At 45.9% G+C, this 19,417-nt stretch overlaps 1 protein-coding gene across 1 annotated transcript in view; it reads right to left on the bottom strand.

The window, feature by feature from the left end:
- Positions 1 to 13,620, bottom strand: part of LOC139556967 (bone morphogenetic protein 7-like) — a 44,720-nt gene extending 31,100 nt beyond the window's left edge. Inside the window, exon 1 of the mRNA XM_071371176.1 lies at positions 12,850 to 13,620. Within this exon, the coding sequence (XP_071227277.1) occupies positions 12,850 to 13,249 (400 nt within the window). The 5' untranslated portion in view covers positions 13,250 to 13,620. The remainder of the gene's footprint in view (positions 1 to 12,849) is intronic.
- Between the last annotated feature and the right edge of the window lie 5,797 nt (positions 13,621 to 19,417).

Raw genomic sequence — 19,417 nt, 5'->3', positions numbered from 1 at the left:
TCTAGTTCCGACAATGCAGTAATAACCAACAGTAATCTAACCTAACAATTCCACAACTACTACCTTACACACACACACAAGTGTAAAGGGATAAAGAATATGTACATAAAGATATATGAATGAGTGGTGGTACAGAACGTGTGTGTGTGTATTCCATCAATGCCTTCTCAATAAAGAGTGAACCCATTTCTGGAGTACTGCCCGAATGTGGCCGTGCACTTCAGCTTCAATGCTCTCTCGTGGACGGTGCCTAAAATAAAACGGTGTCAATCCTATATGAATGCCCGGACTCTCCCAGCTCCTCTGCCTCCTCTGTCCCCTCATACATAGAAGAGTAAAGGAGAGCCACTTCAAGCTTCTCCCTTATACTGGGAATCTCCTCTCACCCTCCCCCCTTCTCCCCTTGGGCCAGTGGACCCCAGACACTTCCCTGAAGCCTATATCTCCGGAGCAACAGGAGAAAGAACTGACGGGTCACATTAGCTCAAGTGTCTGTTCAGAACCCTCACACCCCTCAGTCCTGCACCGCTCGCTTCCGCTAGCCAACGGGGGGCAGCTCACCCCCCACCCCCATGGTTCATAAAGGGATTAAAATGTTTCGTAGGGTCAGCCCTAAGATCCTTATCACACACACTCTAACCTGGAGTTCACTGACTGGAGCACTGCAATTACCTTAGCCCCCCCCCCCCCCCCACACTCTCTTTCTCTCTGTCTCTCGTCCTCCTGCAGACGATGTTGATGGAGACACTTCAAATTGTTCTCCAACAATGTTTTAAAACACTTTAGAAATAACAATAAGTGTGTCACATTTTCCATAACCTCCAGAGAGAGGTAAAGGTTGAGAGAGAGACAGCGAGAGAGAGAGAGAGAGATGGGAGAGAGTGGGGAGAGATGGAGAGAGAGATAGATAGATGGGGGAGAGAGAGATATATTGGTAGAAAGAGAGAGGGAGAGAGATGGGAGAGAGAGAGAGGGAGATATATAGAGAGGGAGAGGGGGAGATCACTCAACATGTTTATCCTATAAAGAGGAGGAAAGGTTTGATCTCCCGGGTAACGGGTGACTTCCCGCAGCAGACTGATTACCGCGTTAGGAAATATCCTGCCCACTGGTGACTACTGATGGCATCATTGCTCTGTGACGTATTCATACTGCTGTAACGCCTGACGGCGCTGGCTGCCTGGGGAAGAGTCAACACAGTTCCACACTAGAACCTTGCCACTCTTAAGACCCATTAACCACAGGATTTGGTCTGTGAGCGTGCGTGTTTGCACCTGTGCGTGTTTGCGCCTGTTAATGTGAGTGCGTGTGTGTGTGTGTGTTTGCGCCTGTTAATGTGAGTGCGTGTGTGTGTGTGTGTGTGTGTGTGTTTGCGCCTGTGTGCAGCTTCCAGCCCTGAGAGAGCTCTGTGTCTGGTCCGTCGGTTGTGACCTCTATCTCCCTCTTATTGTAACACACAGAGAGGAGAGCTGTGGAGGAGTCACTCTTTGTCCATAAACGTGAGAGCTGGGTTTCACCTCAAGCTCCACTGCCTGTTATGAAGGTGCACTTCCCCTCTGAACCTCGGGGATTTACAGTACCACCACAGACCCACTGCGTGCACGGGGCTCCCTGGAATGCCTCTCGCTGGCCAGACACAGAGCTAACACTTCAACTACCTGTACTCAAATCTCCTAGACGAATGATTAACATCAGCAAGAGATTTCTAGCTCAATGGAGCAAGGTCTGCCGTAAGGTGACAATACATCCGAATTCCACATATTGGAGTTGTATGCCTTAACACGCTGTAATGGAAGCTGTATGTCAGTGGTGCCGGTTCTGTGGTGTCTGTCTCAACACATGTTGAGGAAGTTGGATAAAGGACTGTACAATAACCAGCTCTACTTCCCCTTGATGTCACCACTCTGAGAGACATAAAACCACAGTCATTTTAAAGTTTCCCCCTCTCTTTTCTCGTCCTTTTTACGTTCTTTAATTCAACGGCCGCAGCAACCACACCCTCTTCAACCAGCCACGCCACCTCTTATTATAAGCTTAAGGATATTCTATACACACACACACGCATGCACGGATGCACACACACACACTTACATAAATGTACAAACACAGACACATATAGACACAGACACAAACACACACAGACACACACAACAATAGAATTCCCAGTGTCTGTAAATGATTTGACTAATTTACCCCAAATCCAGAGCGGCATCCTCATTACACAAGATGAGCACACTGGCACCCTCATTGAAATAACTGTTGTTTATTTAGTTTAATTATAACCATTCACTTTCCAAATAAAATAGTTGAGAAAGGGAAGTAGTCCAACTGCCTTCCCAAATAAACACAAAACTGACACATCAAATTCGCATTTCACACTAAATCGACGTGATATTTCGACACTCGCTTACAGTTGTTGCTTTTACAAGGTTCGATTTGGCTGTTTGTGCCAGTTGGAGAATCTGTTAGGCATTACAGCCTTCTGCTAACGCAATATTCCGCTAGAACAACCAACACACACACACACACACACACACACACACACACACACACACACACACACACACACACACACACACACACACACACACACACACACACACACACACACACACACACACACACACACACACACACACACACACACACACACACACACACACAGCATCTGATCACAGGGCAGGATGGGTGGCTCCTGGCTTTCATACTGTGCTTAATGCACACACACACACACACACACACACACACACACACACACACACACACACACACACACACACACACACACACACACACACACACACACACACACACACACACACACACACACACACACACACACACACACACACACTCCACTCTGCCTTTCAATCTCGTCTCCTCACCCTCAATGCTCCAGTACGGACCATAATGCAGAGTTCTGAGCCCTGTGTTTATTTGTTTTCCCAGCAGTGTGGTTGGTAACTGTGTCCCTGGCTTTGCTTTGTCCCACATCTGGCCTCTCTCTCTCTAGGGGTAAACGCTGCTCCATGCTGCCCTCCGTGGAAGACAAGGGCACTGCGCTCATTCTGACTTCCATTCACTAAAACCTCAAGCTGCTCGCCTGCTGTGGAGGTATGAGAGACAGATCATGTGATGCATCCACCGCAAGGCACAGTTACCAAGATACAAGAGTAGCTGATGTAAAGGTTGTATGCATGCCTATCATCACTATCCTACAATTTCCTCCAAGTCTGTCTCCAATTCAGAGATCACTCTACTTGCTCAACCCCCCCCCCCCCCAACCCCTCTCTCTACCTCTCGAACCTCATTCTGCTGTGTTTATGAGCAACCTCAGGGGTAAATTATGTCAGCAGCATACTCCTACACTGAAAATGGCCCATGTTCAGTCTCAGAGAGAGGGAGAGAGAAAGAGGGAGACATGATTTAGAAAGCCGCGTGTCGTTGGCCGCAACATTCCTGGCCTCGGATGTGCGCCGTTCGTCATTTCAGCCAAGCAAGAACACCCGCTGCTCCGTACATCTGGGTCTTTTTGACAACTCGCCACGTTGTCGAGTCCCACCCGCAGACTGTTTCATCACCACTCACAGCAAGAGTCTGGGACGGTCCAAGAGCCCGCGCGGATGACGTGCACGTCCAGATGTCAGTCTGTTTGGAGATCTACAGACGAACGTAGAATTCTAGGACTCTAGAATAGAAAGGGCATGGACCTTGATAAATAGTCCATGTGCTGTGTGGTAGCCTCGCGCTAACTGCGAGGACACCTTTTTTTTGCTTCCCTGTGGTATGCTGGGTGCTTTAACTCGGCATGAAGCATTGAAACAGATGGGTGGAAAAGAGGACAGCAGCGACGGTATGAGTGTAATCACCTGAAGGCAACAGTAGCTACCTGAACCAACTATTATTTTTTTTCACTCTCAGTTCATTATTTCCTGTCCGCAGAGGACCTCAAATATGCACTCGGACACAAGTGCGTGCGCGTGTGCCTGTGCTTATGTACGTGCGTGCATGTGAGAAAGTGAGGAAGTGTTGATAAGTTCTGTCTGGCGGTTGGGAAGGGTTGAACCCCTACAGTAAGGGGGCAGAGTTGGGGGTTGAAGACAGAACAGTAGAGAACACTGTTGGGAGTGAGCTACGACTGAAGCTTGGACGAGGTCAGTGTATTCTGGTAGGTTTGAAGTTTCACGTTTTTTTTACGCCACAAGTAGAGTGAAATGCCTTTCTTGCAAGCTCTGAACCCAACAATGCAGTAACGAATAACAATGTAATACTACAAGTAGCATGCGGTAGAACAAAAACACACAAGAAATAGAAATCAGGAGAAGACAACCGTAAGTAAGCATACTACAGTGTATTCAGACCCTTTGACTTTTCCCACATCATTTCCCACATCACATTTACAGCCTTATCAATCTACACACAATACCCCATAATGACAAAGCAAAACAGGTTTTTATAAAATTATAAATAAAAAATGTCTGAAATATCACATTTACATAAGTATTCAGACCCTTTACTCAGTACTTTGTTGAAGCACCTTTGGCAGCGATTAGAGCCTTGAGTCTTTTTGGGTATGACGCTACAAGCTTGGCACACCTGTATTTGGTGAGTTTCTCCCACTGTTCTCTGCAGATCCTCTCAAGCACTGTCAGGTTGGATGGGGAGTGTCACTGCACAGCTATTTTCATGTCTCTCTAGAGATGTTCGATCGGGTTCAAGTCCAGGCTCTGGCTGGGCCACTCAAGGACATTCAGAGACTTGTCCCGAAGCCACTCCTGCTTTGTCTTGGCTGTGTGCTTAGGGTCGTAAACCAGTTGCGAAGGTGAACCTTCGCCCCAGTCCGAGGTCCTGAGCACTCCGAAATTGATTTTTATCAAGGATCTCTCTGTACTTTGCTCTATTCATCTTTCCCTCGATCCTGACTAGTCTCCCAGTTCCTGCCGCTGAAAAACACCCCCACAGCATGGTACTGCCACCACCATGCTTCACCGTAGGGATGCTGCCAGGTTTCCTCCAGAAGTGACACTTCGCATTCGGGCCAAAGAGTTCAATCTTGGTTTCATCAGACCAGAGAATCACCATTTAAGAATGATGGAGGCCACTGTGTTCTTCGGGACCTTCAATGCTGCAGAAATGTTTTGGTACCCTTCGCTAGATCTGTGCCTCAACACAATCCTGTCTCGGAGCACTACGGACAATTCCTTCGACCTCATGGCTAGGTTTTTGAGCTGACATGCACCGTCAACTGTGGGACCTCATATGCAAATCATGTCCAATCAATTGAATTTACCAGAGGTGGAGTCCAATCAAGTTGTAGAAACATCTCAAGGATGATAAATAGAAACAGGATGCACCTGAGCACAATTTCGAGTCTCATAGCAAACGGTCTGAATACTTAAGGTATTTCTGTTTTATATTTTGAATACATTTGCAAAAATGTCTAAAAACCTGTTTTGGCTTTGTCATTATGAGGTATTGTATTGATTGATGAGGAAAACATTTAATTTGATCCATTTTAGAATAAGGCTGTAATGTAACAAAATGTGAAAAAGTCAAGGGGTCTGAATACTTTCCGGAAGCACTGTATAAAGGGTCAGTCAGTTCCAGTACCATATTTACAATGTGCAAGGATAATGAAGTGATATAGGTAGATATGTATAGGGGTAAGGTGACTAGGCGTCAGGGTATATGATAAACAGAGTAACAGAAGCAGAGAACATTCTATGGCTTGGGTGGCTGGCGTCGTTAATGATTTTCCGGGTCTTCCTTTCACAACGCCTGATATAGAGGTCTTGGAGGCAGGGGGCTCGGCCCCACTGATGTACTGGGCTTTCCGCATCACCCTTTATAGTGCCATGCCGATCGAGGATGGTGCTATTTCCATACTTCTGGTTTGAGTGTGTGCGTACGTTTGCATGCATGTGTGTGTTTTGGTATACGGTGGTGCAAGCAGCGGTGGAAAAGTACCTAGTTATCATACTTGAGTAAAAGTAAAGATACCTCCATAGAAAATGACTCAAGTAAAAGTGAAAGTCACCCAGTAAAATACTACTTGAGTAAAAGTATTGGGTTTAAAATATACCTATATAAGTATCAAAAGTAAAAGTATGATTCATTTCAAATTCCTTATATTAAGCAAACCAGGCGGCACCATATTCTTGTTTTTTTATTATTTACGGATAACCTGGGGCACACTCCAACAGTTAAACATAATTTACAAATGAAGCATTTGTGTTTAGTGATTCTGCTAGATCAGAGGCAGTAGGGATGACCAGGGTTACGTGTGTGAATTGGGCCCTTGTCAATTCACACACTTTGGGCCCTAAGCATTCAAAAAGTAAGGAGTACTTTTGAGTGTCACGGAAAATGTATGAAGTAAAAAGTACATTATTTTCTTTAGGAATGTAGTGAAGTAAAAGTACAAGTTGTCAAATATAAATAGTAAAGTACAGATACCAAAAAAAACGACTTAAGTATTACTTTAAAGTATTTTTACTTAATTAATTTACACCACTGGGTGCATGGGGTTGATGTGAGAGCGACAGAGCTGGGGGGGAATAGAGGGGTGTAGGGACGGGGTCTGTTGGACTTTGAGGAGATAGAGTTTCTATGCACAGCTGCTTTGGCCTGTAGATGGAGAGAAACATCTGTATTAATCTCAGTCCCAAGGGCAGCCCACTGAGCGCAGGAATGAGAGAAGGAGCGGGGGCTGGGTGAGAGCGTGTGTGTGCCTGCGTGCCATTTCAATCCTATTCCACATCCATCCTATTCCAACATTATCACTTCAGAACCCTGTAATTGACCAACGCTCCCACCCATGTACCCCAAATCTGTATTTCTCTTCTTCTTTTTTAAAAATGTTGTTACTTGAGAAAAATGATTTCCACCCACCTACCACCTGCTGTCTCTCCTGCCACATTCACCGACCATATTCACACACAACGTTCCATATTCCTTAAAGCACGATGTAACGTACATCAACGCCAGCGATGTGATGCTGAGATATAAAATACATCAGAATCCCATGACTCCAACATGACTGTGGCGTGACAGCGAACGTTTCCCAGCATGCATTTGTGTGTTTGTGTACGTGTATGTGTACAGCAGTGGGGTGACACAATGCTATCTCAATGCCAAATCCCTCTACTAAATCAAAACAAATTGGCCAATTAGAGGCTGTTTTTATTCTCCGGGCCCACCTATTACCTAGTCTCACAAAGCCGCCGGATCTCGCGAGCTTCTATATACGGAAGCTTTTGAGAACAGGCCGCTTCGCGAGGCTACTAACTACCTGACACACCATAAAACCTAGACAACGGGCTGCCAACTCTGTGCCACCACCCAGGGGGTTGTGTGGGGGTGAGGGGAGGATGGCAGGGGGCAGGTGGTGCCCTGTGGTGTCACTATGGTAACGGATTGGATAACTATTGTTTGCTCTCGTCAAGTCTCACACCCACACACAGGTCTAATATGAATCTAATCAACAAACAAGTTGTTTTATCTCATTAATATGTGTTCTACGCTTGTAGCCCTGGGGTTTTATTCCGAAGAACTTCAGAATTGTATCTAAATGTTTCAAAATGCTTTAGATTTCATATGTTATTACGGGGTTAAGAAAGGATGTAATTCAAATGCATCTACAGTAGAAACACTATTCAAATGTATACTTATACTGCAAGTAAAAGTTGAATGCTTTGTGTGTGTGTGTGTGTCTGTGTGTGTGTGTGTGTGTGTGTGTGTGTGTGTGTGTGTGTGTGTGTGTGTGTGTGTGTGTGTGTGTGTGTGTGTGTGTGTGTGTGTGTGTGTAAGTGTTTGACTTCGCCAGGCCAACTCAGCCTAGCCAATCCGCCAAGAGCTTGGATGGTTTGTTTAAGGGGAAATGCCTTAATTCACTGTGGATGAGGGCTAATGCACTGGGGACCGCCGGGATCATATCAAATATATTACCCAAATGGGAAGTGTATGTGGTTATGTATGTGCATGCGTGTGAGAAAGTGAGAAAGTGTTGACATGAGTCAGTGTGGAGTGGTAAGGAAGGGTGGGCAAGACACAAATCCCTCCAGCTAAAAGGACTACACATTGGGCGAGAGAGAAAAAGAGAGAAAGAAAGACAGAAACTTGCCCATGTTAATTGTTTCATACGCCAAGCTCACGCGACAGAAAAACGCCATCCAATTTCACACAGAAGTGTGTCAGCGTGTTAGCGTGTCAGCGAGCGTTGCATGTTCAGCAGCAACACACCCTGGGCTAGGGCGACCCATGTTGCGTGTAGCTGTGTACATTCTGCATGTATGCCGTAAGCCATTTACACAGCTGGCCTTTTAACTGAAGTGACTCAGACAGAGGAGAGGACGTCCCTGGCCCTGGGGTCTGTCCCAAAGCAACACACCCACCAGCCGCAGAGCAGTTCAGATACACACCGACAACAGATCCACTTTAAGCAAGACTGAGAACAGCTTAACTATACAGTATACTGACACGATCAGCTATCAACTGACCCCAGAGCAGCTCGGATATACACTGACAGCACATCAGATATCAACTGGCCTCAGAATAGCTCAGATACACACTGAATATCACCATACCATATCATATAATGTATTTTATAGCCGTTCAATAACTCTGAACACAAATGAGCTGCCCTGTGCACAACTCAAGCACTCAGCAGCACTTATCAATGATACAACATCAGTTACATTCCATGACCACTTGATTTGAATGGCATATGCTCAAACAATCAGATTGTGCCAGTTCCAACTCTTTTTTTCCCCCCAGGCGACAACTAGAACTGAAGGAGAGCTCTCTGTGGCAATGCATTTAAGCGGGGCAAAGTCACGAGTCTACACCTCGTACTATTCCCATCCTCTATGCTCACTTGCGGACTCTCCTTACGGGGCGTCTGTCAAGAATCAGGGTCATGCGGAACCACCAAACCTCTTCAGTGCCTCCCCCCGTTTTCACTCTTTCCTTTTGCTCTCATTCTCTCTCCCTCGCTGGCACTTTGATGGGACTATCAGTGAAATCAGACACAATCCTGTTGTCATAATATTTAAAAGCTAAAAATGCCACCCAGCGTACTTATAAAAAAGCTTCCCAAGGCCACTTCCAAGGCAGTTGGAAGTCAATCTAACAGAGGCGTCTCCGGCATGATGCCATTTATGGGACCTGACTTGTGAGGGGTTAAAATGGAAAACCCCACAATGAATGAATGAAATAAAAAGCCATCAGTGTCTATGATTATAACTCTCTCTGTTCTCTTGTATTCTCTCTCTCTCTCATATAAAGGCGTATTAATCAGCATTAGGATCTGGTGGCTTGGATCAAGCCTGGCTCAGGAAGAAGAGCCCTGACAAAGAAGCCCATTCACGAACAGGACCAACAGTGACATCATATCCAAATGATACAGTATACTTTGCAAAAGGTTATCACAGATCATTTGAATTTTGGTAAGAGGAACCCAACTTGGCATGAGGGGAACCTAACCTGCCCTGTGGGGCAGAGAAACGGCCACTGTGCTGCTCAGTAACCATATCACCAGGCCTCAACCCCTCATAGTCACTGGGAGCTGAGTGGAAATGACTGGACAAGACGGCAAACATTACTTTTATTGGGGCTTCATTCACAAGCCACAAGTCAGAGAACAAGCATAGAAACCTATAGCGAGAAAGGGTCTTGATTACGTAAGACGGGTTCAGTTATGAAATGATTCATTCATTCGCCGCAAATCGTTTCGCTCCTTCGCTGATGTGAAACACCTTGATTTTGATTTAATGTCAGCCTTATGGATGACAGACTGAGAAAGAATCAAAGGCCCATACAGTACATATCAGAGTCCTCTCTGCCTCTCACAGGCTCTCTCCTTGCCCTGCTGAAGTCTTAGGTTGCCTGAAATGGCACCCTATTCCCTTCGTAGTGCACTACATTTGGCCAGGGTCCTAGAGCCCTATTCAGGACCTGGTTAAAAGTAATGCTCTATATAGGGATTGGGAACATGGTGCCTTTTCAGACATGTCAGGAAAAGAAAGAGGCCCTTGACTTTGCAAGGCTTTGCGGTCCCATCCAGCTGTGTCACAGCCTGTCCAAAATAGCGTCAATACAGCAGCTCCCTCTGTAATGGCATAGTGCGGCAGAGGAAACACTGTCACCTCCCTCTCCGTTGCCAAAACACTCCAACAATCATCCCTCCATCCCTCCAGGATTCTTCACAAACCCCAGCTCCCTCGGGCCGGGAAACCTCTTCTTGTTACCTTTGTTGACGTTTGCCTCTGAGCTTCGAGACTTCTAGAACTGCCGAAGTCGTACACCGTATAAGTTCTCTGGCCAGATCCCCTGCCGCAGTGTCCTGTTCTTCTTCAAATGAATCGCCAATACTCGTCTTGGCCCTTGGTCATTCATGTGGTTGCTGTGATTGCGTCATTCGCTGGCCAAATTGAGTTATGGTGGTGTGTTGATCTTTCCATAAATCCCCTGGCGTTGCCTGCTAACGTTGCGCCGATGGGCAGGCAGTAAAAGCTTCGCTGGTAGTTGCTGCTGACAGCAATGGTAATCAGAAGACCGAGCAGCATCTCAGGGGGATTTCGCTAAGACTCACTGATTAGATAAGGAACGCGGTTATGAAACCTGGACGCGCTAAATCCACAGCCAACAGCTGGGAAGAAAACATTTTAGCAAATGCTTAGAGGGGAAAGTACACGGGCTATCAGACACATTGTCTGTAAGGTCTTTCATTCACAGCATGGGTCAGAAAAACAACTGTGCTTGCCCAACTCTGATGTTAGCATCCAGACTGCAGTATATGGATCCCTTGTGAATGTTGTTTTGATGTTATTTGGTTGGAAATGTAACAACAACAAAAAAACGAGGAGAACGAGATTCACTTTGAACCTATCCTGCTGTTGACACTTGCTCATGCTCAAGATAACAACGGTGGACGACGTGTCTGCAGGTTACAGCATCTGCAGGGTTTAGCACCTGAACGTTAACACAGTGGACAGCTGTTTGACTGAGACAGATGGAGACTAGACACTGGAATGTGATGCGCGTGGATTCCTAGACTGGATCATTATCTCAATTGCAACACACTGTAAAAGATGGACTACCTATTCCACAACTTGTATCTACATTTGATGGCTTTTCTCCCGCAGTGTATGCTATAGCCCTATAAAGTGTTTCTGCAGGACAAAGACCTGTGAAGTCCAACGTGCGAGCGAAACAGAATGGTTGGTTCAGTAAAAATAGAAAATGCATTACATTTTTTACTCCAGAGATTTGAGAAATCCCCAGTTGTCTTTTTAGACCAAGAATCTGTAGGGTAATACGTCTTAAGACCCAGTGTTAAGTAATTAGATATAACCTAAACATGGACCTGGGAACATAAACAATGTCACTTGGTCTGTAAATCAATACTATCAACAGTTGAATGATTTGCACATACACTATATATACAAAAGTATGTGGACACCCCTTCAAATGAGTGGATTTGACTATTTCAGCAACACCCGTTGCTGACAGGTGTATAAAATTGAGCACACAGCCATGCAATCTCTATAGACAAACATTGGCAGTAGAATGGCCTTACTGAAGAGCTCAGTGACATTCAACGTGGCACCGTCATAGGATGCCACCTTTCCAACAAGTCAGTTCGTCAAATTTCTGCCCTGTTACAGCTGCCCCGGTCAACTGTAAGTGCTGTTATTGTGAAGTGGAAACGTCTAGGAGCAACAATGGCTCAGCCGCAAATTGGTAGGGCAAACAAGCTCACAGAGTGCTGAAGCGCGTAATTTGTAAAAATTGTCCGTCCTCGGTATCACCACTCACTACCAAGTTCCAAACTGCCTCTGGAAGCAACTTCAGCACAATAACTGATTGTCGGGAGCTTCGTGAAATGGGTTTCCATTGCCGAGCAGCCGCACACAATCCTAGGATAATCATGCGCAATGCCAAGCGTCGGCTGGAGTGGTGTAAAGCTCAACGCCATTCAACTCTGGAGCAGTGGAAATGCGTTCTCTGGAGTAATGAATCACGCCTCACTATCTGGCAGTCCGAAGGACGAATATGGGTTTGGCGGGTGTCAGAAGAACACTACATGCCCCAATGCATAGTGCCAACTGTAAAGTTTGGTGGAGGAGGAATAAGGTTCTGGGTCTGTTTTCATGGTTCAGGCTAGGCCCCTTAATTCTAGTGAAGGGAAATCTTAACGCTATAGCATATAATGACATTCTAGATGATTCTGTGCTTCCAAATTTGTGGCAACAGTTTGGGGAAGGCCCTTTCCTGTTTCAGCATGACAATGCCCCCATGCACAAAGTGAGGTCCATACAGAAATGGTTTGTTGAGACTGGTGTGGAAGAACTTGACTGGTCTGCACAGAGCCCTGATCTCAACCCCATCGAACACATTTTGGGATGAATTGGAGCGCCGACTGTGAGCCAGGACAAATTGCCCAACATCAGTGCCCGACCTCACGAATGCTCTTGTGGCTGAAAGGAAGTAAGTCCCCACAGCAATGTTCCAACATCTAGAGGAAAGCCGTCCTGTTATAGCAGCAACGGGGACCAACTCCATATTAATGCCCATGATTTTGGAATGAGATCTTCCACGAGATCTACTTCTGATCATGTAGTGTATCTCAAGTTTCACTCATGTTATTACATATTGTTGAATGTTTAATAAGAATATAAGCAACTTGTTACTTATAATTTTCAAGGCATGCGCTTATCTGTTTTCAAGATATCTTGAAATGAGATATCCACCAATAAGTGCAAAACTGCAGATGGTTAAGATTAAGACTGAAAATCTGATACTGCAGGGGAACAACATAATAAGCACAGATGGCAAGGGGTGACATACCTAAATTGACAAAGCTCATAACCATGTCTGCGTCGTTTAGGAAGTTGTTGTCCTGAAGAGTGGCTATCGGCGGCCCCTGGGTGGTGAAGATGGGTTTGTATGGGTAGGAGTACCCATCCTCTTTCCCCTCCGTGGACATGGCATTGTACAGGTCCAGCATGAACATCGGTGCCGCATTGTGCTTCCCGTGGAGATGCGGCCGTGGCCGGTGCGGCAGCCCGAGGATCGAGAGGATTTCCCGCTGCATCTCCCGGCGCTCCTGGCTCTTCAGCCGCCGGTGGATGAAACTGGAGTGGACCTCGTTGTCCAGGGTAAAGTTCGAAAAGACCGTGTCCGCAAAAACGCAGTAGCCCCAAAGTAGGAACAAAGCAGGGACACGTCTATCCAAAAACAAAACCATAATGATGCCGTGCGTAATTGCGCTGAGTGCTCTCACCCAAGACTTAGAACAAGGACATTGAACGTCGCAACAGGTTTGTTCAATACCCGTATCATTGACGGCCCCTCATGTTGAGGGAAGAGTTCCCGATTGCAACATCAATTTCACTTCAACGTCCACTTTTATTGGCTTGCCTTTAAATCCACGGATCTGCACAATTTTAAATTTCGATCCTGTACCCTTTACATCCAGCTACTCCGACCCCTTTCACTATCACTGTCTCCCTGGTTCACGCGTTAAGTGCGAGGTTGACAAGACGTGTTGCAGCAAGTGCGATGAGCCGAGCTCAGCGAGCAAACTTTGAGGAGGTGGTTTATGCGCTGGGAGGAGCAGAGAGAGGGAGCGCTTTAATTGCTTTAGCCCAGACAATGTTCCTTCTTTCTCTCTCCATCTCCCTCTCTCTCTCTCTCTGTTTGTGTGTGTGTGTGCGTGCGTGCGTGCGTGCATGCGAGCGAGCGAGCGAGAGGGGCTCATTGGCTTGCAACTTGCCACGGGGTGGGTGAAGGTACAAGGTGTTTGTATTTTGTTAAATAATTGGATGGGGACATACTTACCCTCACAACAAAAGCACAGTGTGACAAAATACCTTGATGGCTTTGAAAAAGACCCTCCATCAGTGTCATGCTCTCTTTCTTTTGTTCCCTGGAAACGGTTTAAAGGATATTTCAGGATGTTGACAATGAAGCCCTTTATCTACTTCCCCAGAGTCAGACGAAGTAGTACTAGTCGATACCATTGTTATGTTTCTGCGTGCAGTTTGAAGGCAGTTGACTAGCGTTGGCGCATTTGCTAACTAGCGTTAGCGCAATGACTGGAAGTCTTTGGTAACTGCTAGCATGTTAGAATGGTAACTAGTTTGCGTCGGCTCGCGAAACTACCTCTATCTTCCTCCATACTGGATGCAGAGACATGCAAATGTCATCCACGAGTTCATCTGACTCTGGAGAAATAGATGAATGTTTTCATTGCCAAAAATCCTGAGGTATCCCTTTAATACCACCAATTACCTATGACAAGCACCTGATACTATTGTCTCTGTTTTATGGAGGGGTAATTATTTGCTCCTAGGGAAACTGCGTGGGCGATGTTGGCAAAGGTGTCCTGTGTTGCCTGATTCTGTGAGAGAGATCATAACATGCATTACAATGTGCTCATACTGTAGGTGCACTCTACCAGGACCAGAACACAAATGACTGGATTATTACAGCTTTACTATCAAAACATTCAGTCAGACAACCTCTGTGAGGTAGGATGAGACAAGTGGTGCAGGGGAAATACATTTATATCCTACAGTCTGCCTGCCCGGTCACACACATGCCCATGCCTTCTGAGTGTTTAGTTATGAGTGCTCCCTACTCCCTGTTGCCCTAGCCAGTGTAGAGACAGGCAGGAAGTAGGTAACGACAGACAGCGCTGTGCGATGCTCAGACACAGGGTTGAAGGGGACGGGGTGCAGATGTTTGGCAGCTGTTTCACCCCTTCCATGTGCCCCCCTGGCCACAGCACCTCTTAAACACCACACTTTAATGGAACGTTCCTGACCCTCTCGTGCACTCCACTCATGCCTTGACTGGGAGAGGGGCTTTCAGATGGCCCTTCCACCATTAATGACCACTTCATGTTGAAAGGGCTCCTCCTCACAGTGGAAGGGTAAACTTTTAGCTTCACAGAGAGACTCATTTTAATGGCTCTGTAAGGTTGAGATGTTTTAGGGCCACAGCTTGCCAGGTAATTTTATTACAGTCAAATTAGACTTCAATGGCACAGCGAGGTAGAACGGGGCCGACAGTCCCCCGGTCAACGCTGTAATTGCCGGTAGGAAAGAGAGGGAGAAAAGAGAGAGCATGGCTAGAGGTAGTTATAGGCCGAGCCCACCTCCCTGCCCATTAAATGTGCTTGTTCTCCATTTCATAACAGCCCCACTCCCCTTTTTCCAATGACAATGCAATGTGGTTTGTCTGAGAACCTGCCCTGCACTCGCTCCGTGCCTGCCAGCACTCATTCCCTGTGTGTATCCGCAAGTCACTCTATTGCTATTGAATGGTCTTTCAGCGGTAGCCTGTAACATATAAACACTGCTATCCGGTCCCTCAGATAGAATCAGCTAATGGCCGCAGGTGTTTACATTACGGCGGTTTCCGACAGAGGACATGAAAGGGACTTGTTTTCAGTTAGAACCATAATCTCTCACTTTATACCGCAAGCTGGGGCCCCCTCGGTCCGTAGCCCCTCAGCCGTCCAGCCCCTGAGCCCTGGCCTCAGTCAGTACCCAGAGAGGGGCTGCCACTCTGGGGCAGGATAATAGGAACAGACCCCCCTTTGTTTGGGCCTCCATAGCTCTGGTGACAGTCACAGTAAACAGGGGGCACAGACTAAGGCCAGGCTAGGGGAGCTGCACTGAGGGGCCTTTGACCAGGGCGACTAAAGCAGAACAAAAAGGGTTTGAGCTCTCCGCCCTTTCACAGTCACATACACACACATTTTGTATAAGTAATATACACACAAAATCATACATTGTCACACACATGTACACACACAATGTGTACACAGACACATGCAAACACACACACCACACCACAAGCACACGCACAAACCACACACACACACACACACACATAAACATAGACAACTACTCCTGTCCTTCAGGGCCTCAAAGTCATCCTCCTCCCTCTATCCTACCATGCAGTCAGTCAGTGCAGCTGTGTGAAGGCCATTATTGGGAGAAGACACACACACAGGGGGCCCTGGTCTAGTAGACCAATCAGTGGCGTAAATTGAGAGTGACACACCGGCCTATTATCATTAGCATTCTGAACAACTGAGCTGTACATTAAACACGTATATTTTTTATGTACCGTACATGCAAGCCCTTTACAGTGCATTATGAAAGTATTCAGACCCCTTGACTTTTTCCACATTTTGTTATGTTACAGCCTTATGCTAAAATGGATTCAATGAATGTTTTTCCTCATCAATCAACACCCCATAATGAAAAAGCTCAAATGTAATTTTTGGGAAAAACAGAAATACCTACATAAGTATTCAGCACCCTTTGCTATGAGACATGAAATTGAGCTCAGGTGCATCCTATTTCAATTGATCATCCTTGAGATGTTTCTACAACTTGATTGGAGTCCACTTGTGGTAAATTCAGGTACACACCTGTCTATATAAGGTCCCACAGTTGACAGTGCATGTCAGAGCAAAAAACAAGCCATGAGGTCAAAGGAATTTTCCGTAGAGCTCCAAGACATTATTGTGTTGAGGCACAGATCTGGAGAAGGGTACCAAAACATTTCTGCATCATTGAAGGTCCCCAAGAACACAGTGGCCTCCATCATTCTTAAATGGAAGAAGTTTGGAACCACCAAGACTCTTCCTAGAGCTCCTTACATTGGTACCCCAGGTAATCTTAGGTTTCATTACATACAGTCTGGAGGAACTACTGAATATAAGAGCACCGTCAACTCACCATCGTTACAACCAGGAATATGACTTTCCCGAAGCGGATCCAGTGTTTTGCCTTCCACCCAATACAATGGATCTGATCCCAGCCGGCGACCCTAAGCGACGCCGTAAAAGGGGCAAACGAAGCGGTTTCCTGGTCAGGCTTCGGAGACGGGCACATCGCGCTCCACTCCCTAGCATACTACTCGCCAATGTCCAGTCTCTTGACAATAAGGTTGATGAAATCCGAGCAAGGGTAACATTCCAGAGAGACATCAGAGATTGTAACGTTCTCTGCTTCACGGAAACATGGCTCACTCAAGAGACGCTAACGGAGTCGGTGCAGCCAGCTGGTTTCTTCACGCATCGCGCCGACAGAAACAAACATCTTTCTGGTAAGAAGAGGGGCGGGGGTGTATGCCTTATGATTAACGAGACGTGGTGTGATCATAACAACATACAGGAACTCAAGTCATTCTGTTCACCTGATCTAGAATTCCTCACAATCAAATGTCGACCGCATTATCTACCAAGGGAATTGTCTTCGATTATAATCACAGCCGTATATATTCCCCCCCAAGCAGACACATCGATGGCCCTGAACGAACTTTATCTGACTCTTTGTAAACTGGAAACCACACACCCTGAGGCTGCATTCATCGTAGCTGGGGATTTTAACAAGGCTAATCTGAAAACAAAACTCCCTAAATTCTATCAGGATATCGATTGTGCTACCGGGGCTGGTAAAACCTTGGATCATTGTTATACTAACTTCCGCGACGCATATAAGGCCCTCCCCCGCCCTCCTTTCGGAAAAGCTGACCACGACTCCATTTTGTTGCTTCCAGCCTACAAACAGAAACTAAAACAACAAGCTCCCTCACTCAGGTCTGTTCAACGCTGGTCCGACCAATCTGATTCCACGCTTCAAGACTGCTTCGATCACGTGGATTGGGATATGTTCCGCATTGCGTCCAACAACAATATTGACGAATACGCTGATTCGGTGAGCGAGTTCATTAGAAAGTGCATTGACGATGTCGTACCCACAGCAACGATTAAAACATTACCAAACCAGAAACCGTGGATTGATGGCAGCATTCGCGTGAAACTGAAAGCGCGAACCACTGCTTTTAACCAGGGCAAGGTGACCGGAAACAACTCCAGCCACTTTAATAATGGGAATTGATGGAAATTATGTAAAAATGTACCACTAGCCACTTTAAACAATGCCACTTAATATAATGTTTACATACCCTACATTACTCATCTCATATGTATATGTATATACTGTACTCTATATCATCTACTGCATCTTGCCATCTTTATGTAATACATGTATCACTAGCCACTTTAAACTATGCCACTTTATGTTTACATACCCTACATTACTCATCTCATATGTATATACTGTACTCTATACCATCTACTGCATCTTGCCTATGCCGTTCTGTACCATCACTCATTCATATATCTTTATGTACATATTCTTTATCCCTTTACACTTGTGTGTATAAGGTAGTAGTTGTGGAATTGTTAGGTTAGATTACTTGTTGGTTATTACTGCATTGTCGGAACTAGAAGCACAAGTATTTCGCTACACTCGCATTAACATCTGCTAACCATGTGTATGGGACAAATAAAAATTTGATTTGATTTGATTTGAGCTGGCCACCCGGTTAAACTGAGCAATTGGGGGAGAAGGGCCTTGGTCTGTGAGGTGACAAACAACCCGATGGTCACTCTGACAGAGCTCCAGTGTTCCTCTGTGGAGATGAGAGAACCTTTCAGAAGGACAACAATCTCTGCAGCACTCTGCCAATCAGGCCTTTATGGAAGCCACTTCTCAGTAAAAGGCACATGACAGCCCGCTTGGAGTTTTCCAAAAGGCACCTAAAGACTCTCAGATCATGAGAAACAAGATTCTCTGGTCTGATGAAACCAAGATTGAACTCTTTGGCCTGAATGCCAAGCGTCACGTCTGGAGGAAACCTAGCACCATACCTACGGTGAAGCATGATGGTGGCAGCATCACACTGAGGGGATGTTTTTCAGCGGCAGGGACTGGGAGACTAGCCAGGATCGAGGGAAAGATGAACGGAGCAAAGTATAGAGAGATCCTTGATGAAAACATCCTCCAGAGTGCTAAGGTCCACTGGGGCGAAGGTTCACCTTCCAACAGGACAAAGCACCCAGCCAAGACAACGCAGGAGTGGCTCCAGGACAAGTCTCTGAATGTTCTTGAGCCCAGACTTGAACCTGATCGAACATCTCTAAAGAGACATGAAAATAGCTGTGCAGCGACGCTCCCCATCCAAGCTGACAGAGCTTGAGAGGATCTGCAGAGAAGAATGGGTGAAAATCCCCATATACTGGTGTGCCAGCATCATACCCATGAAGACTCTAGGCTCTAATCGTTGCCAAAGGTGCTTCAACAAAGTACTAGGTAAAGGGTCTGAATGCTTATGTAAATGTGATATTTCATTATATATTTATATATGTTTAAATTGCAAAAATTTAGCATTGTCATTATGCATTGTCATTATGGGGTATTGTCTGTAGGTTGATGAGGGGGGAAAACTATTTAAACCATTTTAGAATAAGGCTGTAATGTAACAAAATGTGGAAAAAGTCAAGGGGTCTGAATACTTTCTGAATGCACTGTATATGATCTGATGCAAT

The sequence above is a fragment of the Salvelinus alpinus genome, chromosome 28, assembly GCF_045679555.1.
Source record: "Salvelinus alpinus chromosome 28, SLU_Salpinus.1, whole genome shotgun sequence".
Classification (NCBI taxonomy): domain Eukaryota; kingdom Metazoa; phylum Chordata; class Actinopteri; order Salmoniformes; family Salmonidae; genus Salvelinus; species Salvelinus alpinus.
Note: the sequence above shows the minus strand (reverse complement) of the source record. Positions and strands in the feature narration are given on the sequence as shown.